Source organism: Zalophus californianus, chromosome 2 (genome assembly GCF_009762305.2).
Source record: "Zalophus californianus isolate mZalCal1 chromosome 2, mZalCal1.pri.v2, whole genome shotgun sequence".
NCBI classification, from domain to species: Eukaryota; Metazoa; Chordata; class Mammalia; order Carnivora; family Otariidae; genus Zalophus; species Zalophus californianus.
In genome coordinates, this window is record NC_045596.1 from 36,599,831 (window position 1) to 36,621,216 (window position 21,386).

At 36.8% G+C, this 21,386-nt stretch overlaps 1 protein-coding gene across 3 annotated transcripts in view; it reads right to left on the reverse strand.

The window, feature by feature from the left end:
* Positions 1-21,386, reverse strand: part of KCTD8 (potassium channel tetramerization domain containing 8) — a 234,377-nt gene that overhangs the window by 159,291 nt on the left and 53,700 nt on the right. The window contains exon 2 of one of the 3 annotated variants that reach the window (XM_027597444.2): positions 19,458-19,569. The exons of the other annotated variants lie outside the window; for them this stretch is intronic. Within the exon in view, the coding sequence (XP_027453245.2) occupies positions 19,565-19,569 (5 nt within the window). The 3' untranslated portion in view covers positions 19,458-19,564. Of the gene's footprint in view, positions 1-19,457; positions 19,570-21,386 lie in introns of those variants that run through there. 3 annotated transcript variants of the gene reach the window in all.

Consider the following 21,386-nt stretch of genomic DNA (forward strand, 5'->3'; position numbering starts at 1 on the left):
GAATAGAGTCAACGACACTGTAACGGCATTGCACGGTGACCGATGGTAAGCCACACTTGTGGTGAGCACAGCATTACATAAACTTGTCAAATCACTACGTTGTACACCTGAAACTAATGTAACACTACGTATTAACGATACTCAAATAAAAAAAATTTAAAATATATAAAAATATAAATAAGTAAAAGTGTGTACCAAGCGAGCCAGTGATTTCATCTAGATGAAATTAGGATAAATTTCATTTATCCTAAAAAAGAAAATCAGACAAGGATAAAAAGACGTATGTACGAAAATATTCTGCATGTATCCAAATGTGTGTGTTTCACTGTGTGTGTGTGTAAAGAGAGAAAGCTGGGAGCGAATCTTTGCTTTTATTTTTACATCTTAAGAATGTGGAACTAGAAAAAAATAATTAAAACAAGTAAGCAAGCAAGCAAGCAAACAAACCAAACCAGAGAGGCTTACTTACAAGATCTCCATGAGGGAAGACTTACCCTTCGCTACCCATGAGGGAAAGCTGACATATGGATTAGCCGACCTGACTCATAATGATCATCATAGTAAGTGTTGTATCCATAATTCACTGGAACCGGATGTGGACTTAAAAACAGTCATTACCAGTTTCTGAAAACCTGTTTAACCTTCTTAATCTTTCTGCTTCAGGAACCCGGTCTTCCCCTTACTGCCCTTCTGTCATTTGTAAAGTCCTCCAAAGCCCTAAACTAAAGGCAGGTAGACATATACACTCCCCTCCCGGTCTTTCGGCTCTTTTCACCCCCACAACCTGAGTGGTCTTTTTAGAAGAGGAATTTCGTATTTCATGTGTTCTATCCTGCTCCCTGAACCACCCGCTTAAAAAACCTTTAGTGAATTCCTATCGCTCTCAAGATAAAGATCAGACGCTTTAAGACCCAGCCTGAGTGGCTGTTACCTACCCACTCCAGCCTCACAGTGAGCCATGCTCTCTACACTCCAGGTCTCCCTGTCTTCCTTCCTTTACCCCCTCAGATTCGCTGGGCTCATAGGCTCTTTAGACAAGCTTCTGCTGCTTCCTTTTCCTATTCCCCCTGTTAACTCCTGCTTTTCTTCCACATGTCATTTCAATCGTCAAGTCCTCAGTGAAGCCCATCTTGACTTCCCAGACCAGGTGAAATCCCTCATTAAGCAACCACATAGCATCATCATGTACCTCTTTTGATGCTCTTATCACAACTGCAATAGATGATATATTTGTTTAATACCTCTCTCCTCTACTTCACAGCAAGCTCCAAGAGTAGAGGGAACATGTCTGTTTTTGCTTACTATTGCTTTGCCAGCACACAGCCTGATACCCAGAAGGAACTCAACAAATAACTCACTGAATGAATAAATGAATGAATGAAATGAATCAATAATCAATCAATCAGTCTCAAAGTTAACAAAGTTCTTAAAGGCTCGTCCTTCATTACTGGATCCAGTTTAGCACATCAGGCTGCAATGTTTACACTGTACATTAAATTTACAACAAGGAATCACGTATGGGAAGACTATCACTGACCTTACAAAGAAGTATTTTTTATTTTTTTAAAGATTTTTTTAAATTTATTCATTTGACAGAGATACAGAGAGAGAGAGAGCATGAGCTGGCGAGAGGGCGGGAGAGAGAGGGAGAAGCAGGCTCCCCGAGGAGCCAGGAGGCTGATGTGGGACTCAATCCCAGGACCCTAGGATCATTACCTGAGCCGAAGGCTGATGCTTAACCATCTCAGCCACCCAGGTGCCCCACAAAGAAGTATTTTTTAAAAAAAGTATTTTTAAATATGAGTAAAATGAGAGTAAAAGATATTTTCCCTCAACAGTCAACCTTTTGAGGAACCTCAGCATACTTGAAATTAGAATTATTGTCACTATCCATTCAACTAACTATATTGGCATTACTGAAAATCTCTGAGCCCCTACAGAAAAAAAAAATGGCGGTGTTTCTTTTTTATTGAATGTAAGTTTGATGATACAGGCAGATGATCTTTTAAATATCTCTCCAGCTACTGGATGTATAAAACATAGCTAGTGGCACCAGAGAAAACCATCACCTATCCAAAGATATTCATGATTTTATTCAATCTTTAAAGCTATCACTGTAGGTTACTATCTGAAACCGTGACAGGGATCCCCACAAAATGAACTGACAAAGTAGGGGGAGAAAATCTTTTTCTTTAGAAAATTTTGTGGTTGCTTTATCAAGACGGCATTGAGCTGAAATCCTCTGATATGAGCAGTCATTACCAATCTTCGAGATTAAGGATAAAACCAGGATTTCACACACACCACATAGAGCTTCCTGAACAGTTTCATCAGTGTCTGGTTTATATTTTTCTTAAAAGCAAATCAGATTCTGCAGGAGCTATACTCCGGAATTCAGCCAATGACTGCTGAAACTCAGTGACACTAAGCTAACAGCAGGGTGCCCATTGACAAAATTACAGTTTGGTGAGATTAAGTGAAGGACCACATTGAATGCATGAAGAACTCCTTTAAACACAGAAAAGGTTATGCCTTAGATCCTTTGACTGCTGGAATTTGTAGGAGGAAGACAAACGCGGATTTTGGCACCCAGAACGGGAACAAGTTTTCTGAAGGGAAAAGATGTTACGTAAACTATAAGGTAAAGAGGTGATCCCAGAAACAACCAACCACAAATCCTGTTAGACTCATCTTTACCCCTCAGTATCTTCAAAAGCACTGGCTCCAGAGAAAGCAACATAAACCAGAGCTATGATTCAATATGAAGGGCAATGACATTTGGGGAAAGGATCAAAGTTTTCATAATAATTATGAAAACACACTTTCTAGAAATCTTACCTTCTGGCACATTTCAGTATCTGGCCTGGGCTCTTCTAACTTGATTTTACACTTGACTGGACTTCAGTCAGTCATCAGCATAGATGCTGCTCAGCTCCTTCTGTCCTTTTTTTGCAAAGTTACATGCAAGCTGATGGTCCAGGTTTTCTATGCCAGCGACTCTACTCAAGTAGTAGCTGAATATACACCCGTGTAAGGAAGACACAGAATGAAAATATTCCTTTCTGGTTAAAGGAGAAAAGTTAGAGTGCTTACGGACATAAAAGAGCTCTAAGCTGGAATAGAACTGCATTAAAGAGAAATACTCCCTCAGCATAGCCTGCAGGAATTAATTGGAGAGAGATTATTTAAGCTCCTTTAAGGTTATCTGTATATCTAATTAGGTCATGTTTAGCCTTCTAGAAAACAATTCCCAAAGGAAATTTTTTTTCTGCCTTGTATATAATAGGAAAGCTGTGCATAATATTTGGCTCAATCTGTATTCCATAGTTCGAAACCAGATTAAGAGTATGTTTAGGAAAAAATAACCATTCCAATATGCCAGCATGATTTACACATTTTATATGAAAAAGTTGGCAAAGTGTAGAGCACTTAAACATGAAGTCTTTTGAGTTTTGCTGAACTAAGCTGATAATCACTTTTTTTTAGTAAATCGGGTAAGAGGTGATAAAACCTGAGCACAATTGCTTTTACTGGCAGTTCTTTACCGAGTCCTTGCAGGGTTTGTTTTTGTTTTTGTTTTTAATAAACAATACCATACCTGTTGCCTGGAATATCCCCAGAATTTACACAAATTCTCAAGATGTTTTCTGGGTTAAAATTCACTCAGATATTTCAGAATGGTGAAGAAACTACAAGTTGGATGAGAACAAGTGTCTCCTGACCCTGCAATTAGACCCTGACCCTGCTCCAATTAGTTTCTGCATCTCAGATAGCAAGACTGGGTTATTTTTCCACCTACAGAGTTTACACAAGGAAATATTCTCCTTTTACAAAGGTTCCTGGGCATCCATTAGTGTTCCACTACTTTTCTTTTGAACCTTGCTTTCTCACAGAGAGTACATGGGGTCATTTTCTGAACTCAAATTTTTAGTGTCATTGAAAGGATACAATAATTTGAAAATGTATAGTTAAGAAGTACCAATTCATTTGAATTGGATACTCTCACATCTTTGAGATTATAAATGGTTTCCAACTTTCAAGATGGAAATATGGCCAAAATGCATCCAGAATCAAACTCATATCCAGCAATTCTACATCTAGAAATGTATTCTACCAGAATAATTAGAAATGGGCTCAAAATTTTGCATGGTATTATTCATTAGAGCATAAGTTAAAAATTGGAAAAAATGTAAATCAACCTAAAGACACTGACATAGCAGGTTGGCTAAATAATATGTAACATTAGGATTCTATTCAGCTGCAAATAACCAGTAATCTGACTAAGGGAGGCTTGAACAAATAAGAGTTCATTTTTCTCACAAAGTAAGTCTACTTGTAAGTAGTAGCTGGCACTGCTTTAGGTGCTCAACAATCTCAGCAGGATCCCAGGATTTTTCTGTCTTTCTGCTCTGACATCCTCAGAATGCAACGTTGCTTGTATTCTCATAGTTAAACGATGGCAGACACAGCTCAGACATCATATATTCTTTCAGAAGGTCAGAAATCTCAATACATGCATCCCCTTTATCAAAAAAGCAAAAACTTCCCAGAAATCCAGTAGATGACTTCTACAGAAATCCCACAGGCCATAACTGGGTTACACCGCCAAGGCTCACTGAAAGAGAAGTGTGAAGAGTGTATTTCTTTTCCAGCCTCAATTACCGGAAGTAGAGAGAGGAGGTAGAGATGAATGCTAAGTTTGCCAACCAATAGTATTGGCCACATAAATTACATCTTTAAAATAAATTCACGAAAGCAGGGGTTTTATCTGTTGGCTTTTATATCCCTGAGGTACAGTATACTACTGCTTGGCACATAGAAATGTTCAATGAGTGACTGATAAGTGAATGGAATATAGGCAGTCATTAAAACTATATTGTCAAAAAACTATTAAGAGCATCGGAGACTGTTCACAACAGAATATTAAATGAAGAAAGCAGAATACAACCTATATATTCTGTGATCCCAGTCCTGAAACATACACATACAAGCAAATTTGGAAATAAATTCCAGATTGTTAAAAGTGATTCTCCTTAGTTAGCATTACTGTGAATTGTAATCCTGCTGTGCTTTAGAATCTACATTGTAAAATGGGTAACATCCCAAGTTCGTTATGATCATGAAGTAAGTATGAAATATGAAATAAGTATCTCGCTTATCTGAAACAAGTATCTGTTATCCAAAAGAATCTGCTTTCTTCCCTTCCCTCTTCTTTGACTAGTGTTTTGGCCAGTTTTAAAATGTTGCTTTAGCTTTGCCTTTCTGCTCCAGAGAACTTAGGCAGCTGTAAAAGTTACTGTAAAAGTTACATTCTGCTGGTTCTGTATTTGAGGCCAATCTCAGCCAAGAAATGGTTAAAAAAGGGGGAGGAGAAATATTGGTGAATATTGGTAACAAGCCTTGTATTTCTAGGGAGTCATGCATTCGCTTTTTCTAGTTGAAATAGCACTATTCCCCACTAGATAATATTTTAGTAGTATTGGGTGATTCAGATTTTAATAAGCAGTGTGTCATGTAATCCATTGGACTGAATATAATACAGTCCCTGCTCTCAAGGGGCTCATCGTCCAGAGAAAGACAAACAGATGTACTAAGAATTATAGGAACATGAGGCAGATGCAAACGTTATAGTGAGGGTATGTGCCCCAGTGTAGAGGAAGGTTACAGGATCTACCCAGGGGCAGGAGGAATCAAGGTGTTTTTAGGAAGGAGGTCATACAGGAGCAGATTCATATTACAGAAACAAGTGGACTTTGAAGGGGAGGGGAGGGAGGTAAAGCATTCAAGGAAAGCCAAGAGAACATCTTTGGAAGGATTATTCATTTCTATGGAAAAAAAACCTGAGGCATTTTTTTTTTTTCTTCGTTCACTTTACTCACAAACTTAACTTCAAAATCCAGTGAGTTTCTGATTAAACATCCTTCACTGTGTTGGAAAGAAAAGGCCTTAAGGCCAATAACAGGATGCATTTCCAGGCATAGACTTGTGTCTTAATTTATGTTTCTTAAAACCAAGTCACATTTCAGAGACATTGCCTCAATCCTTTTAAAAACCTGAGACATTATTACAAGTTGCGTGTTTGGTGCAGAGAAATTATCCACATTATCTTTCATTACAGCACAACTATAATTAAAATCCCAGTTGTATCAATGTTGTGCTCCCTTCAGCAGCACATATACCAGTTGTATATGTGTTTTGGAAATCCAGGAAAGGTTTTAGTAGATCACGCACAATACAGAGGACACTTTTCTGTTCAATAATACAGAATGAAACATCTATTTTATATAAAATAAATGTGAAATATTTACATTTACTAAATGTAAATATCTAAGTCTATTTCTACCCTTTTGTCATATCTAAAATGTTTTCTGTAACTCCCTACAGACCAATGCTCAAGAGTGGAGAAAAAATGGCGGCCAACGAAAGGACCTTTGGAAGAAAAAACAAATAAATGAGGCAGATTCCCCATATCACTTAGGAGAGAAAGAAATGGGGTATTCTTTCTGCTCATGAATGTACCATCTAGTGCCCTAAGTCAGGAATTTGTGACCTGAAACCCTAATAGTCTAAGCAACTCTATGCCTAACTTACCCTCTAGATGTGGTCTTTGTTCAAGGAAAACCTGGCTTAGTAAACATTTTGGAGTCCCATTAAAATCGTAGTATATTAGGTAAAACCCACATCTTCCTTATAACTTAACCAGATTATCACATTCACTAGCCTGAATTGTTTTTCTTTTACGTTTTCCTTTACATTTCAAAATTGGAGAGTCAAATATTACATAAGCTATTTCCATGTAAGCAGAATATGTGAGACAATAGAGAAAACAGACAACATGGTCAGTGGAGACAGACAGAAGCAACAGGCCAGCTCCCCATCTCAATATCCTTAAATTAACATTAACATATGCGAACAGAGAAGTGTGTACTGGGAGAATGAGGTAAGAAACAGGAAACACAGAAGTCCAGGAAGTGGTGGTGATGTCTGAGGCAGGAGAAAAATGCCAGGCAATTGTTTTTGTTTTTTTTTTCCTTAAATTTTTTATTGTTATGTTAATCACCATACAGTACATCATTAGTTTTTGATGTAGTGTTCCATGATTCATTGTTTGTGCATAACACCCAGTGCTCCACGCAGAATGTGCCCTCTTTAATACCCATCACCAGGCTAACCCATCCCCCCACCCCCTCCCCTCTAGAACCCTCAGTTTGTTTTTCAGAGTCCATCGTCTCTCATGGTTCGTCTCCCCCTCCGATTTACTCCCCTTCATTCTTCCCTCCTGCTATCTTCTTCTTCTTTTTTTTCTTAACATATATTGCATTATTTGTTTCAGAAGTACAGATCTGTGATTTAACAGTCTTGCACAATTCACAGCACTCACCATAGCACATACCCTCCCCAATGTCTATCACCCAGCCACCCCATCCCTCCCACCCCCCACCACTCCAGCAACCCTCAGTTTGTTTCCTGAGATTAAGAATTTCTCATATCAGTGAGGTCATATGATACATGTCTTTCTCTGATTGACTTATTTCACTCACATAACACCCTCCAGTTCCATCCACATCGTTGCAAATGAATGCCAGGCAATTCTAAGTAAAATTGATAAGGACAGAAATCAAGAAGAACATGGTAAGTGAAGGAAGCATTTGAAGTGAAATAAGAAAATATGGGGTGCTGGGGACAGCAGGTAAAATAGTAGTCAACGCGTCAGGAAAGAAGTGCAACGTAAAGGAATTGGGAGAACACTGTGAGATTTTTCTCTGCATTCTTGAGTTTCCAACAGGTGATTTCAAAGACTCCATGGGGTTCAACAGTAGCCAAAGGCTAATAATTCCAGGACCTGCATGTCTAGATCCCATGTTCTCTTGAGCACACCTGCATTGCAGCTGTCTACAGGAAACCTCCTATCACTAAACCCAACTGACAGCAGGGAAGAGAGTGCTTTGAAATAATTCATCTAGATGAGCTTTGCGGTGCACAGAACAGGGTGGAGAGCCTACTGGGAGGGCAGAACAAAGGGTGGCCCTCATGCATGATTTCTCAGTCACGACAGCCCATAAACTGCTCAGCAAAATCATATTGGTTTCCTACCATTAGAAGATTATACTTAATCCCAAGAATCTCCTTTCTACACATGATGAAACACCCTCTGCCTTCATGATTCAGGAAGTATTAGAGTGAATATTTTGCATCTTTCTACCTCCACTTCTTACTCTTTTTCTTCTCTGTCGTCCTAACCCCACCTCAGAAAAGAGTGATTATGTGATTGGAGAGATTATGTGATTATGTGTTTAGAGAGATTGCTGCCACTGGTGAGGATTACTGTTCCTCAGAAAGGAGACTTAGGTTCACCGCCCACAACCCCTCACACACTGCCTGATGCTGTATCAGAGGATCAGGGCCAGATTTCTTCACCCTTCTCCGACCCATGCAGAAGGCACACAGGATCCGACCTGAATCCTTCATTCCTGAGCCAATCCTGGAGCCCTCCTCTAGTATTATGTGGAGCTCTCTGGCCCATCTGCTCATGAGTGCATGAAGATGTGCAAGGCTCCATAAAGTTGGATCGTAAACATTCAGAGCTTCTCCCTACAAAGAGTCCTGAGGCTGAGATTTAATAAAAAGGTTGTAGGGACCCAATTCCCACTTCAGCTTCAAGATATTGTCATGCTCTCAACATACTTTCACAAGGGAGGCATGCACTTTGGGCCTATGGGGTCTTCATTTATAAAGCTTATTTTTCTTAGCCTAAATACCTACGCATCTAGTGTGGATGTGTACTATCAGTTGGGACCAACAGGAGGAAGAAAACTAAGTGATTTTCATTTCACACCATCAACATATGTAAGAAACACAAAGAATGCTCTCCCTCACTAATACTGGCTATAAGCAAGGCATGGGAATACAGATGTAAATAAATGCCAACAGGAATACAGATGTAAATAAAATGTCCTTTCTACCAAGCAGTTCACATTCAGTTAGGGATAGAAGAGCTGTATCAGGACTAAAAGAAGCAAAGGGACCACCAATAGGGAAATGGTTAATTGTGACCAGAGAAGGTTGGAGATAACTTTTGATCTCAGTCTTGAAGAATATGTGTCAGGTTCCTAGGTGAAGAGTAAGAAAGCACACTCTTGGCAGAGGAGGTAATACAAGCAAAAGTATCAAGTAGCATGGGAGACTGAGAAATCTGTGCTTAACTAGTTATGTCTGGAGCACACAGAATAAGTGAGAAACAGCAGGAAATGATCTTGCAGAAAAGACCTGACACTAACATTTGCACGACCTAGAGTAAAAATATAAAAGCCTGCATATTGTATGTCTAAATATTTTAAATACATAAATCAAGCTAACCTTCTATTAAATAAAATATGCTCTAGCCTTCTACATTTACAAATAGACAGTCTTAACAACCTGGCGGGCACACTGAAATTTAGAATTTTTATATTCCTTGAGATTTCACACCAGGGCATTGGTAGCATGTGAAGAGGCAGCCTACATTCTCTGGACAGTCTCACCTCTTTTCCCACCCCGGCCTTGTGTGTGTGTGTGTGTGTGTGTGTGTGTGTGTGTGTGTGTGTGTGTGTGTGTGTGAATATGTGTGTATATATACATATATTATCAGTGAATGAACAAGATATTAAGATAACCTTCACATTTTCTTGATTAAAAATGGTTTTTAACTAATTATCAATTACTGCAATGAACAATATAATGATATAATGATTATATTTTACTAATAAGGCAATCACAAAGAAATACTCATATAAATATCTGGGACTCATCAGTTTCCTATTGGTTGCTGTTACAAATTTTCTATGGCTGTAAATTACCACACACTTGGTGGCTTAACACAACACAAGTGTATTATCTTACAGTTCTGGAAGTTAAAAGTTCACAATCAGTCTTAGTAAGCTAAAATCAAAGTGTCAGCAGGGCTGGTTTTTTCCAGTCTCTAGGGGAGAATGCGTTTGCTTGTCTTCTCTAACTGCTAGAGGCTGCCTGCATTCCTCATTCCTTAGCTTGTGGCCCCTTCCTTTCATCAGCAAAGCCAGCAGCATAGCATCTTCCAATCTCTGACTCTGAACCTTTTGTCACTTATAAGACGTTGTGATTACATTGTGCCCACCCAGATAATCCAAGATAATCTCATCTCAATATCCTTAAATTAAAATATGCAAAGTCCCTTTAAAATAACGTATTTTCAGGTCTCCAGGATTAGGAGATGGATATCTTTGGGGGGAGCATTCAGGGCCAGTATAAATGCCCAAAATAACACTCCATGCAAATGTAAAAGTCACCTATTCTTTGACAGTACCATGTAAATGGAAAAAAAAAAAAAAGACCAAATAAAATGAAGTTGTTTATCACTGTTCCTAATCTGCAATGAGCACACCTTGGGAGTAGAGCACACCAGCTAATAAATTCCTGAGACATACTATTAGGTTTTTGCATATGAGGACTGAACATTATCACTGTACATAATAGGTCTTTGACAAATCCTATGTAGGTCATGTGAGTAGTCCATGAAAACTAAAACAGAGTAAAAACCAGTGTGTGGGGGGGCCAGGGGGTGGGGGGGTCTGTCTGTCTTCTGCATCTGTCTGTATGCGTTTTTACATGCATGCCAGGGAGAAAAGAGTGATGACACATCACAATGGATAAATTGGTTAAGAATCAAAATCCCATGTTCCTCATATTTTATTGTAAAATATCCTCTGAGAGATAGCACATTGCAAAGGATACCAGCTTTTTAATTTGACTGAAACACCATATTAATCTAGGTAATGGAATTGTGTATTGTTGCTATGTAAAATTACATTAATTTTTGTATTACTTTTTTAATTTTAATCAATTCTACTGCAAGACCATTATACACACAATAATCTAGCAATTACACAGAACCTGATTTGTATTTTAAAAGTATGCTTAAAGTCTAAAATTTTTATTAGCTCACTTTGTAATCCACTGATATACTAGGTATTTCCTTTGCAATTAAATAAAACCTATTATAATATTTCACATTTCTCTTGTATATCAATGGTAAGTTTAGCATTGTCTGATAAAAGAACAAACTTCCTGGTAGATAGCATGTTTCCTAGCATATACTGTTTTGTTTCCTAAAGTGTCATACTTGAATATACACTTTATCAGTAATTGTGACACTTAGGAACAGCCCCAATCCGAAGTAAATAAAACTCACCTTTTCCCTATTTTTGTGCTATCACAGGACACATCATGCACACCATCCTGAACCTTCCTCACAGCACTTCCACTCTCTAATGTTCAGCAACAGCATTATCAAATTAAGCTATACTAGGTTCTACTCTTCCAGCTCACTTCTACAACTCAGTTAAACATACCTATCCAGACAAGATAGAAGTAAACCAATTACATACTACAAATCAAATGCTGAATGAGCCCATGTTAAAAATCGATATTTTGCCAAAGTGAATATTTTAATTACATAATGAACCTATGAGATACCAGAATAACTCTGAGATTTTATTAAAGTTTAATTATTAATATAATTTTATTATTAAAATTTCTGATATTCAAATTTTAAAAGATCAACATTATTAGTGAAGGACAGATAATTTCTTAGCATAAAGAGTTAGTTACCACATTGCTCCTGTGGTCACCCAATTTCACATCTGCAATCCTACATGCTCATTTTGCAGTGAAAAAAAAAAAGATATTTAGGGCATACCTCAACTTTCTGTATCGTTTGTTCTTCTCTTCATACCTTTTTATAGTTCCTACATTGTCTGTATTGAAGAAGATTCTTCACAAATCTTATATATGATTTTGAAGGTTACTTTGCTTGTGAAATTGTTGAAGTGCAAAGTTGATAGTCTTTGTCATTCTTGCTTAAAAGATGTGAAGACTTTCAATGTGAACATTTCACTTGTTTAATTCTTAAAAATTAGAATTATGAAGTCATGTAACTATATTCTGCTTTCTCTTATTAAAATTATATAAAAATATTAGTGGGTTCAAAAAGAATATGTTTTTCCTAAGCTATCTATTTAGTACAGTCACTCTTCATAGATCCATTAGATTTCAACATACTTCCAAATTTATTTGGGAATTTTTGATAAATATTTTTCTTAATAAGAATATTCACAATTATTCCTCATTGTAGCATTTTACACTAACATACACTTTTATTTCAACATAAAAATCACATGAGATTTTTCACTCTGTTACCTCTAAAATTTTCATCTATTTTTATTTTTTTTTAAGATTTATTTATTTATTTGAGAGAGAGAGAGCACACACAAGCATGGGGGGGGAGGAGCAGAGGGAGATGGAGAGAGAAACTCAAGCAACTCCGCACTGAGCATGAGCCCCATGCAGGGCTTGATCTCAGAATCCTGAGATCATGACCTGAGCAGAAACCAAGAGTCAGGGTGCTTAACCGACAGCACCACCCAGGCACCCCTTAAAACTTTTATAATCATAAAAATATGTTCAAATTTTCAGAATCAGTATAAATGGCATACTCTGTTTGTATTATTGTTACAGTGATTAGACGTACCATCACATGATGGCGAATCCACATGATCTCACATGAGTTCAAGTTTGCTGGAAATGACACAAGAGATGGCATTCAGCAAATCAGTCTTCTAAACCCTGAGCCTGGAGCTAAAGCCAACAACTGGTGTTGTCTAAATCTAAAGGCCTATGCCAAACCTCCATATAAGCTGAAAAAAAGACACTTAAAGTCTTGCCAATCATGAAAATTTCAGAAACTTTGACAGACAGGTTGAGAACAAATTTTTGGTCAAGCAGCCCTTTGCCTTACCTCAACCCACACAGATCTTATTATTTACACGAGTGCTTATTCCATTAACTCAACAGCATTGGACCTATAGGTTTTACTGTCCCTTAAACTTAAATATAAGCCTCTTCCTTATTTTAAGTTATGTTGAGAAAAGACATTAAGGTTTGTGGAAGGAGAGATAGTTAGTCCTTTGAGTGGGCTTATTATGTGACCCTCTCCTACCCCAGAAGTGTTATAGCAGCCTCCCATAGTAATATGCACGGCCTTCTGCAAAAACAAGGCATTAAATATATATTAAATAACATATTTGTGGACCATGTCTTCCAAATCCTAAAAAAAGAAAACACAACTGAACTTGTGGGTTGGTATTTTAATTATCATTACATAGTTTCAACTATCATTGAGTCAGATTACCCATAACATCAAAGTCAACCTTAGTTAAATGGTTTGGGTGTGCTTGGAGAAGACTTTGAATTGCTCCAAACCACCTTGGTTTTCTCTGCCAATATTCATGACGATCTAAAAGTTTGAGGCTGATTCACTCAGATAAAGAACCAAAAAAAAGATGCTTGGTAAGTATTTTTAATCATGCTGATGGTGACAAACTTCTGGAGCTAAGAATAGCCAGGTGAAATAATCCCAAATGGAGGATACAACTTCCCCTCCAGGCTAAATGAGAAGTGTAAAAATGGTGAGATTTGGCTTACAGGCAGAGAATGGTCTCAATTCGTCATAATTTCTTCCTCGAACATTGCAATATAAAGTTTATTATAAACTATAGCTCTGTACAGCTGAAAAACATCTATTTTTACCAAATGCCAAAAATAACATCAAATGATATTCATGAGATAAACCTAAATATATCAAATTGTCAGAACAGATAAGGACAGAAAAGCACTTTCTTCCCAGCCTACAATGCAAGAATACTGATCAGTGCTAAGTCATAGTTGGGCAAAGTGCTGACACAGAATCCCCATTCCTGCTGGAAATAGTTAGGCCACAAAATGTGGGAAAAGATGCAATATTGTGATGATAGCAGAGTTGTACTTTTTCCATATTTAAGCATTGATTGTTGTGAGGACAATTCTGTGGCCTTAGATAAACACAGTATTTTTAGGAGCATTATAACGGCAACCTACAGCTTTGCTGGCTCTTCAAAGTACGATCAGGTTTCAGTAAGGGAGACCTGATAGGGACAGGAACAAAAGTTATGCTATTTTCCTAAAATTATAAAGAAAATTAAAAGAAGAACCTAGATTTGGTTTTGCAAATAATATGTTCCTTAGAAAATTACCATCAAAAAATTTTCCTAAAACTGTATTATTCATACACCAGTGGGGTTTAAAGCTAGGTAATCAAAAAATTAGAAAATCAAAATTATACCAATAATGTTTGTAAATGTACTATATATTCAAAATAGCAGCTACTAAAGGTCCCTTTGAAAAAATATATGAAAAAAAGGACCTATCTACCTACCCAATATTATAAATATTAAACTCAGTTTTTTAAAAACCCAGTCATAAAATTCAAATGAACATTTTAAAAAATCTACTGTGCAAGAACAATGAAGTTTCTTCATGGTAATTGTAAGAATATTAAAGTATCCTATGAATTATTAATATAAAAGTAAGTGGTATTTAGTAATCCTGCACTAATTATATATTAATTACTTTGAATTTGATAATCTATTAATACGGTTTCAGTCAATGAGAATATAGAGTTCAAGAGAACATAATATTTCCCAACCCTTCTGTATGTTTGTTTATTGTCACTAGTTCACTTTCTTTTAATTGATTAGAAAGTATCAAAAGGAATTTATTTCAAAATATGGACCATTCACTCTAAAATGTAATTATGAGTAGAAAACTAAAATGAATCAGAAGAACAAATACCATCTACTACTTGCACCGCAGCATGGCAAAGGCTAGGAGTTTTCACATGAATCATTTCATTTAGTTAAGGATAAGTGTTACTATGCAGAGGAGAAGGTAAAGTAACTAGCAAGTCTGGAGACAATGAAGATGCAGGCAAAGAAACAGAGGTTCAGAAAGATCACTAAGTAGCCCAAGCTCATAATTCATACAAGTGGGATTTGAATACTTGTCTTCTCTGAGTTTCCAAACTCCATGATCCCAACATAAAAATCATAGTTTGTCTCAAAGAAAACTGAATCTCAGCAAAAAGGAATCATTTGGTCATTTTGAAAGTACTCCAGGAGAAAGCCAATGTTTGGGCAATATGTATTCCCATATTATCACATTTAATATCACAAAAACCCCAAGATGTAGTCATTATTGTTCGTATATTAGATTTAATTCCTCAAGATCAAATTCTGATTTCAAACTTAAGTCCGCCTGACCACATAAAACCACACTGAGCTCAAAGCAGGTAACGTGAGCACACAACAGTTTTCCTATTACACGCATGGTGTACACAGATAAAGCATTCCCCATAGGGGCTTTTGATTACAACTCTAAACCAGGCCAAAGTTTCAAAAAGAAAAACAAAAACCTTAGTTTGATTCAGTGAAGAAACAGATAAAGCATCAATTGGGCAAGAGTTTACCCGAAAGTAAAGGAAAAACTTAGAGTGACAAACACTTTTTCACATTAACAATGCATTTAGGTTCTGAGATAGACCTTGGCCCAGTGACTCAACAATATTAGGACTTAAAACTGTGAATATCTAGGTTTTTTCCTTCATGCATAGTCCTTCGTGTTCTCAACGTGGATGTTCAGGTTTCAGGCATCATAGTGTATTCGGGGCAAGAATGAGGACAAAGGGGTAATGTCTCCCCCTGGTTTTCCCCTTTTAATGAAAAGTAAATCATCTTATATGCACTCCTAGCAGACTTCCTCCTATGTCCATAGCCAAAACCCTGTGAACTTTCCAACCCTACCAGCAAGAAACATGGGAGAAAGTGTTCATCTCTCCAGACTTTACAGACAAGACAGAAATGAAAGAAGGAAGAGGTGAAGGGGTGTTGTGTGATCCAATTACAATGTTTGCCTCAAGAACTACAAGGAAGGAATTTTTTAATGCTTCCAGTTAAAACAGATGCTTGCAATTTTGTTTATCCTCAAAATCAGGTCACAAAAATCTAAAACAACTTCAGCAACTTTTTCATGGATCTGCTTTATAACATGAAACTTCTGAAGAAACAAACAAACACAAAAATGATTTCATTAATGCCTAAGGAAAAAAAAAATCAAGCCAGTCTTTGTCTAAGCAATTAGGAAAATATCAGTGGCAGAGTCCACGACTTGCAATGCTCAGTATCTTTTCTCCACTTCTTTACTAAGAGAATCACCTTCCTTAGCATCCAGGAATGGCCTCATTTCAAGCCCATAAAATGGAAATGGAAATTGCTGGAAGGAGTTTTAAGAAAGCTCCTCAAAAGAAAGAAACCAACTAATAAGCTGGCATGTTTCATTGTGCCCTTTGTCTTTTCTTACTTACAGCTTGAAATGCAAACCTGGTGGCTGAACTCTGGCAGCCGATTTGCAATGAGAAAGCGCAGGGGAGTCTGGTTTCTGGGGATACAACTGGGCCTCTATAACATTCCTAGGCTGCCTCCATCTAGTCTTTCACATGAATACAAAATAACCCCTTAATTTCATTAAGCCATCACTTTGGTTCTATTAGCTGGATTATGAATTTTGATTAATTGGACATAAAATAAAGACATCATGACAAACATGAATGAATTAATTTCTATAAAAACGAGGACCACAGAAACATTAAGAAACAGTAGCCTCTTTTATACATCACACACCAATTAGTAAAACCATTTTTATTGATTTATAAGTAACTTGACCATTAGTAGCAAATATTAAGCCCCTTTCTCTATTTAAATATATACATTAATAAGATGTGCACATATATTTATGCACATTCATATATTTAAAGATAAAAAATGTGTGTGTGTGTGTGTGTGTGTGTGTGTGTGTGTGTGTGTGGTGTATACACCCACTCACACATATACATACAAACGTATATACATATACACAGGAAAATAATCAGCTGGTAAACAGGAGTTTATGTTATGGCTCGAAACGAAATTAAGGAGTCAAGTCTTACATAAAGACGTGACTAGAATGTCATATGCATAATATTGGTAATAGTATTTTCCGAGTGGTTACATTTGAATAACTTTTTTATTATTATTCTTGAATGTTTCTGTATTGCTTATCTATTTTTTTTAACAATGGGCTTGTATCTTTTTCTTACAAAAGGAACCAAATCATTCTTTAGAAGAAAGACATTAGGATTTATTATTGTTAATGTGTTAAAACTAAAATATACTGGTAAATGTTCTTACTTTGTGAGAACACATTATAAGAATTCTGAACTGTCCTTTAACATGCAATTTATTGCAATTACAGTATCTCACAAATGGAATTAATTTGTTTGCGGTTAAAAGCAGTTGTAGTGTAACAAATTACAGTTAAATCTACATTTTAAAAGAGACTAAATTTCCTTTTATTTAGATGTATTTTTTTAATACAAAGGATTCATTTTACGGCCATGTTCCTACAGTAAAATCATTGATAGAAAGCTGAAATATTTATTCATGGATTCAGAGGCTGAAGCTCAAAAGTGTATTTCATTTTATAGGAGTCCTAAGAAAACCTTTAAAATGATGTTTGTCAGGTAAATGACCAATTTATACAATTCTATGCCCTTAGAGGTCAGTCTTTTATTGATTTTCCTTATTTCCTGAAGTTTATTCCTTGGAAGTAAGTTTAAAAAGTCAACTATTGAAATCCATTAAATCAAGGATGCAAGAAAATGGTGCCAGGATATCTGTGTTAATGTGCCCTCTTTAACACTTGCTACCTTTGGTCCTGAAAGGATTAGACTATCCGTGTCACTTCTCACAAGAAATTAAAAAAACAAAAAGCAAAACTGAAGCATAAACACCAAAGATGAAGTACAAAGAGAAGTGACTTATCCTAAGTCACACAGTGACAACTGATTTATTCATCAAGCATCCACTGTGCATCAACTATATTCTAGCTGTTGCGGACACAGAGTTGATGAAGGGGATACTTGAAGGTATTCTGCTTAGAGCAGCCTTTTAACTCTATCATCTTAGGTCATTTAGGTCTATCACAGAATTAAAGATCCAGAACGAACTTGAGAGGACATCTAGTACAAGCTCATTTTATAGCTGATTTCACTGGGCAGCAAGACAGCAGACCTACTACATATAAAGTAATCAGTTGAACTGATACCTGAGGAAAGACCAGAGTGTGTGAAGGGCCAGATCCATGCTTCGTAATCACATGTGGAGAAAAGTGCGCATGCGGTTCTCACCGAGGGAAGGCCAGAATGATGGGAGCATACTGATGCCAAAGAAGGGAAGTAGGAGCTGAGTTCAGAAAGTAAGCCAGAGCTAGTTCATGTGGACTCCAGGGGACGGAAAAAGTCAATAAACAAATGAGAAAAGACAAAACCTTCCAGAACACCTTCACCCATTTGGTACAGAGGAGAAGGTAAAGTAATTAGCAAGTCTGGACACAATGAAGACAACCAAGACAGAGCTATGTGACAGAAGCCAAGGGACAGAGTTTCAGGTGGGGAAGGGGAGCCGATCAATACTGCCAAACATTGCAGGTCATTCCAAAAGCCAGACTGTGGAGGAGTAAAAAATAATTGACTAGTGAAAGAATTCAGGAACTGGATTTTGCAAGTGATGGGAATAAGAGAAACATCAATGAAGAGAAACCACTCAGATAGAATACTGAAAAAAAATTCTTGTTGGGATGTGGAAATTTTAGTTTAGATGCAAGTAGAGGTGAAAGAGCCAGTGGAACAGGGAGAGACTGAGGATGTAAGCAGATTGCAAAGGGGGCAGAAGGGAATGGGATCAGAATAAGAGGTGGAAGAGTGGCCCTAAGCAAAGGTTCAGGAGAAGAGATCAATGGTCATTTTTAAAGGAGAGAAAGAGCTAGCCCAGTTCACAAGGGATGGTCCCCCAGAAGGATAAAAGACAACCAACAAAGCATTGAGTGCGTGGCTTGGGGACTTGAGGAGAAACCAAAATTGGTAGCACATATTACATTAAATATCACAAGTTCCCTCACAAAATGAAAAAGAGCAATCAAGTCCTAATAAGGATCTAACTAAGGTTGGATAGCATGAATCACACAACAGAAGAAAAAGGCCCAAATGTAAGTAGGGGTATGTTTATCTCCCTCCAACTGTGAATGGGATAAATCTTTTACAGAACACATACACTAAATGGTATTAAAAATAAATATATTCTTTGTAGATAAGTCAGCTAATCACATTTTTAGATGTTCTCTAAAACAACTTTGAATTTCACTCTATCATTTCTTTCATCCATCACTTTTTTTCTGTGATACAAAGAGACCTCACGCTAGTTAGAAACTAGACAATATACTGTTACTACCAACTCTACTCATCATAGTACATTTCAAATTATATGACTGATATTTTAATTGCCTGTTTCTATGCAAATAAATCTGCATTATTTTATTCCTGGAAGAAGACAGGTTTAAATTTTCTTAATTATATTTAATTTCTGATAAGTTTCTATAAAGTTCCTTCAAATCCTAAAATAATGTCCTGTATTGCCTACCACATAACAACTGCTGAATGTTTGAATCGGACATAAAACACTTAAAAATATTTTAAAGCATGGAGTTCCATTTACTTTCTCGCTGCTTCAATCAGATAGTGATGGTCAGGTCAGATTCATATTCCTGTCTCCTAGTTTCCATCTCTTCTAGCAGGCTGTTACCATGCTCACACTGGAGAAGGAAAAAAAAAAAAAAGACATCAAAAGCAGTTCTTTTAGCACCTTCAGTTCTGCCAGCTCAACCAGTCTCATGGGAATTCACTATATGGCTACTTTATTTTAGTTCAATGAATAAATTTCATGATTTTGTTTTGATCATGAGTTTCTTATGATACAGTTTGGCATGATGCATAAATGCTATAGGTTTATGGTGCTGAGTGCTTTCAAACAAGACTACAACTTCTACTTCCAGTACTTTTCCTCTAGTCAGCATCTCAGAAGCACGAATGCTTTAGAATTCTCTGGAACGACTGGAATTCTTTTTCATCCTTGCTTGTTTTCAGTGTGTTTAGACAGTGTGCAGCTTCTTGCAGCCGTCACTGATTCACTCTCAAAGAGAAAACAGCAGGATAAGCCAACGGTCAGGCACATGGACTGTGAAGTAAAAATATCTGGGTTTAAGTCAACTTTGTATGAGTTACTTTACATCTTTGAGCCTTGGTCTCCTCATTTATAAAGTGTAAATGGAAATAATGCTCAGAGTTGTAAAGATTAAATGAGTTAATATATGCAGGATGTTTCACAATGGACAGAGGACATACTAAATCCCAAATATGTGGCAGCAATCACTATTCTATTTGGGCATCTCTTCTTATTGCCCTGCCTGCACTGCTCCACCAAGAAATTGAAAATTCTATTTTTTTTACATTGTCAAGAGTAACACAGCTCTCCCCAAATAAGTTTATATAAGGGGCCATGAAGTTCTACAAACAGAAATATATGATGAAACATAAAGTAGCCCAACAAAGATTTCCTTAGTTATTCCACTATAGTTTTAAAAAATTCTAAATTACAGAATGACAATCTATATTCTAGAGCAAAACTTGAATCCACAAACGTAAAATAAACCTGGCATCTGAATGACTACATATACAGCAAAGAGATATGTAGCCAGAGAACAGCAACGGAATAAAGGACAACTCGGTTACATTTTTTAACTTTTTAGATTTGAGTTATGCTGCCATTTGATTTTTCATTTCCGTATCTGGATTTAAACCTTTCAACTTCAAATGCTTATTTTCTCTTTTAAGCACAGGCCTTAGCTCAACAGAATAATGTGAACAATAATCTACTAATGCAAATATTCCAAGACCCTATTTCCTCTTGGCATTAGAGTCTCCAACAGAATATCTGTATTTAATTACTATTTAATTGAAATTAATTGTCATATGACATTTAAATATAGTAGAAAGAACAAAAATGCATAAATCCATGCTTTGAAAAATAAAGAGAAAAAGGAAACCGCATAGAGAAAGAGACCTAGGGCAGTGTCCCCATTAATCACTGTGTGAATTTAGGCAAACCTCCGGAGACTGAGAAGCCATCTTACCCAGTAGTGAATAAAGCTTAAGCTTCAAGGCTCCTTCCTCAGCCTGAGGAGGGGCCCTAGCAATTGTATTTACATTTACATTTTCATAAAACTTGCAAAAGATATTTCAACTGAAACTGAATATAATTGCTGTCTTTTCCCATGGTGATTTCTGTCACACACCCCCCTTGTGTCAATTCAGGAATCTGGCTAAGGGGAAGTTGAATTAGGCATACATGGAGTCAGATATATTGAAATGATTTTCAATAGCTTCCATTCTATTAGCCATCCCAGTGTACAAATGGCTTCCAAGAACACTCCTACTGCTCACTGGGACGACTTACTCAGCTCTGCAACACAAAGGCAGAGATTAAATGTGATGATATAAATGTGTCCTTTGGCACCGAGCACTCAAAGTATGTGGTCACTAAAGGAGAAACAAGATTGGAAATAAATGGAGC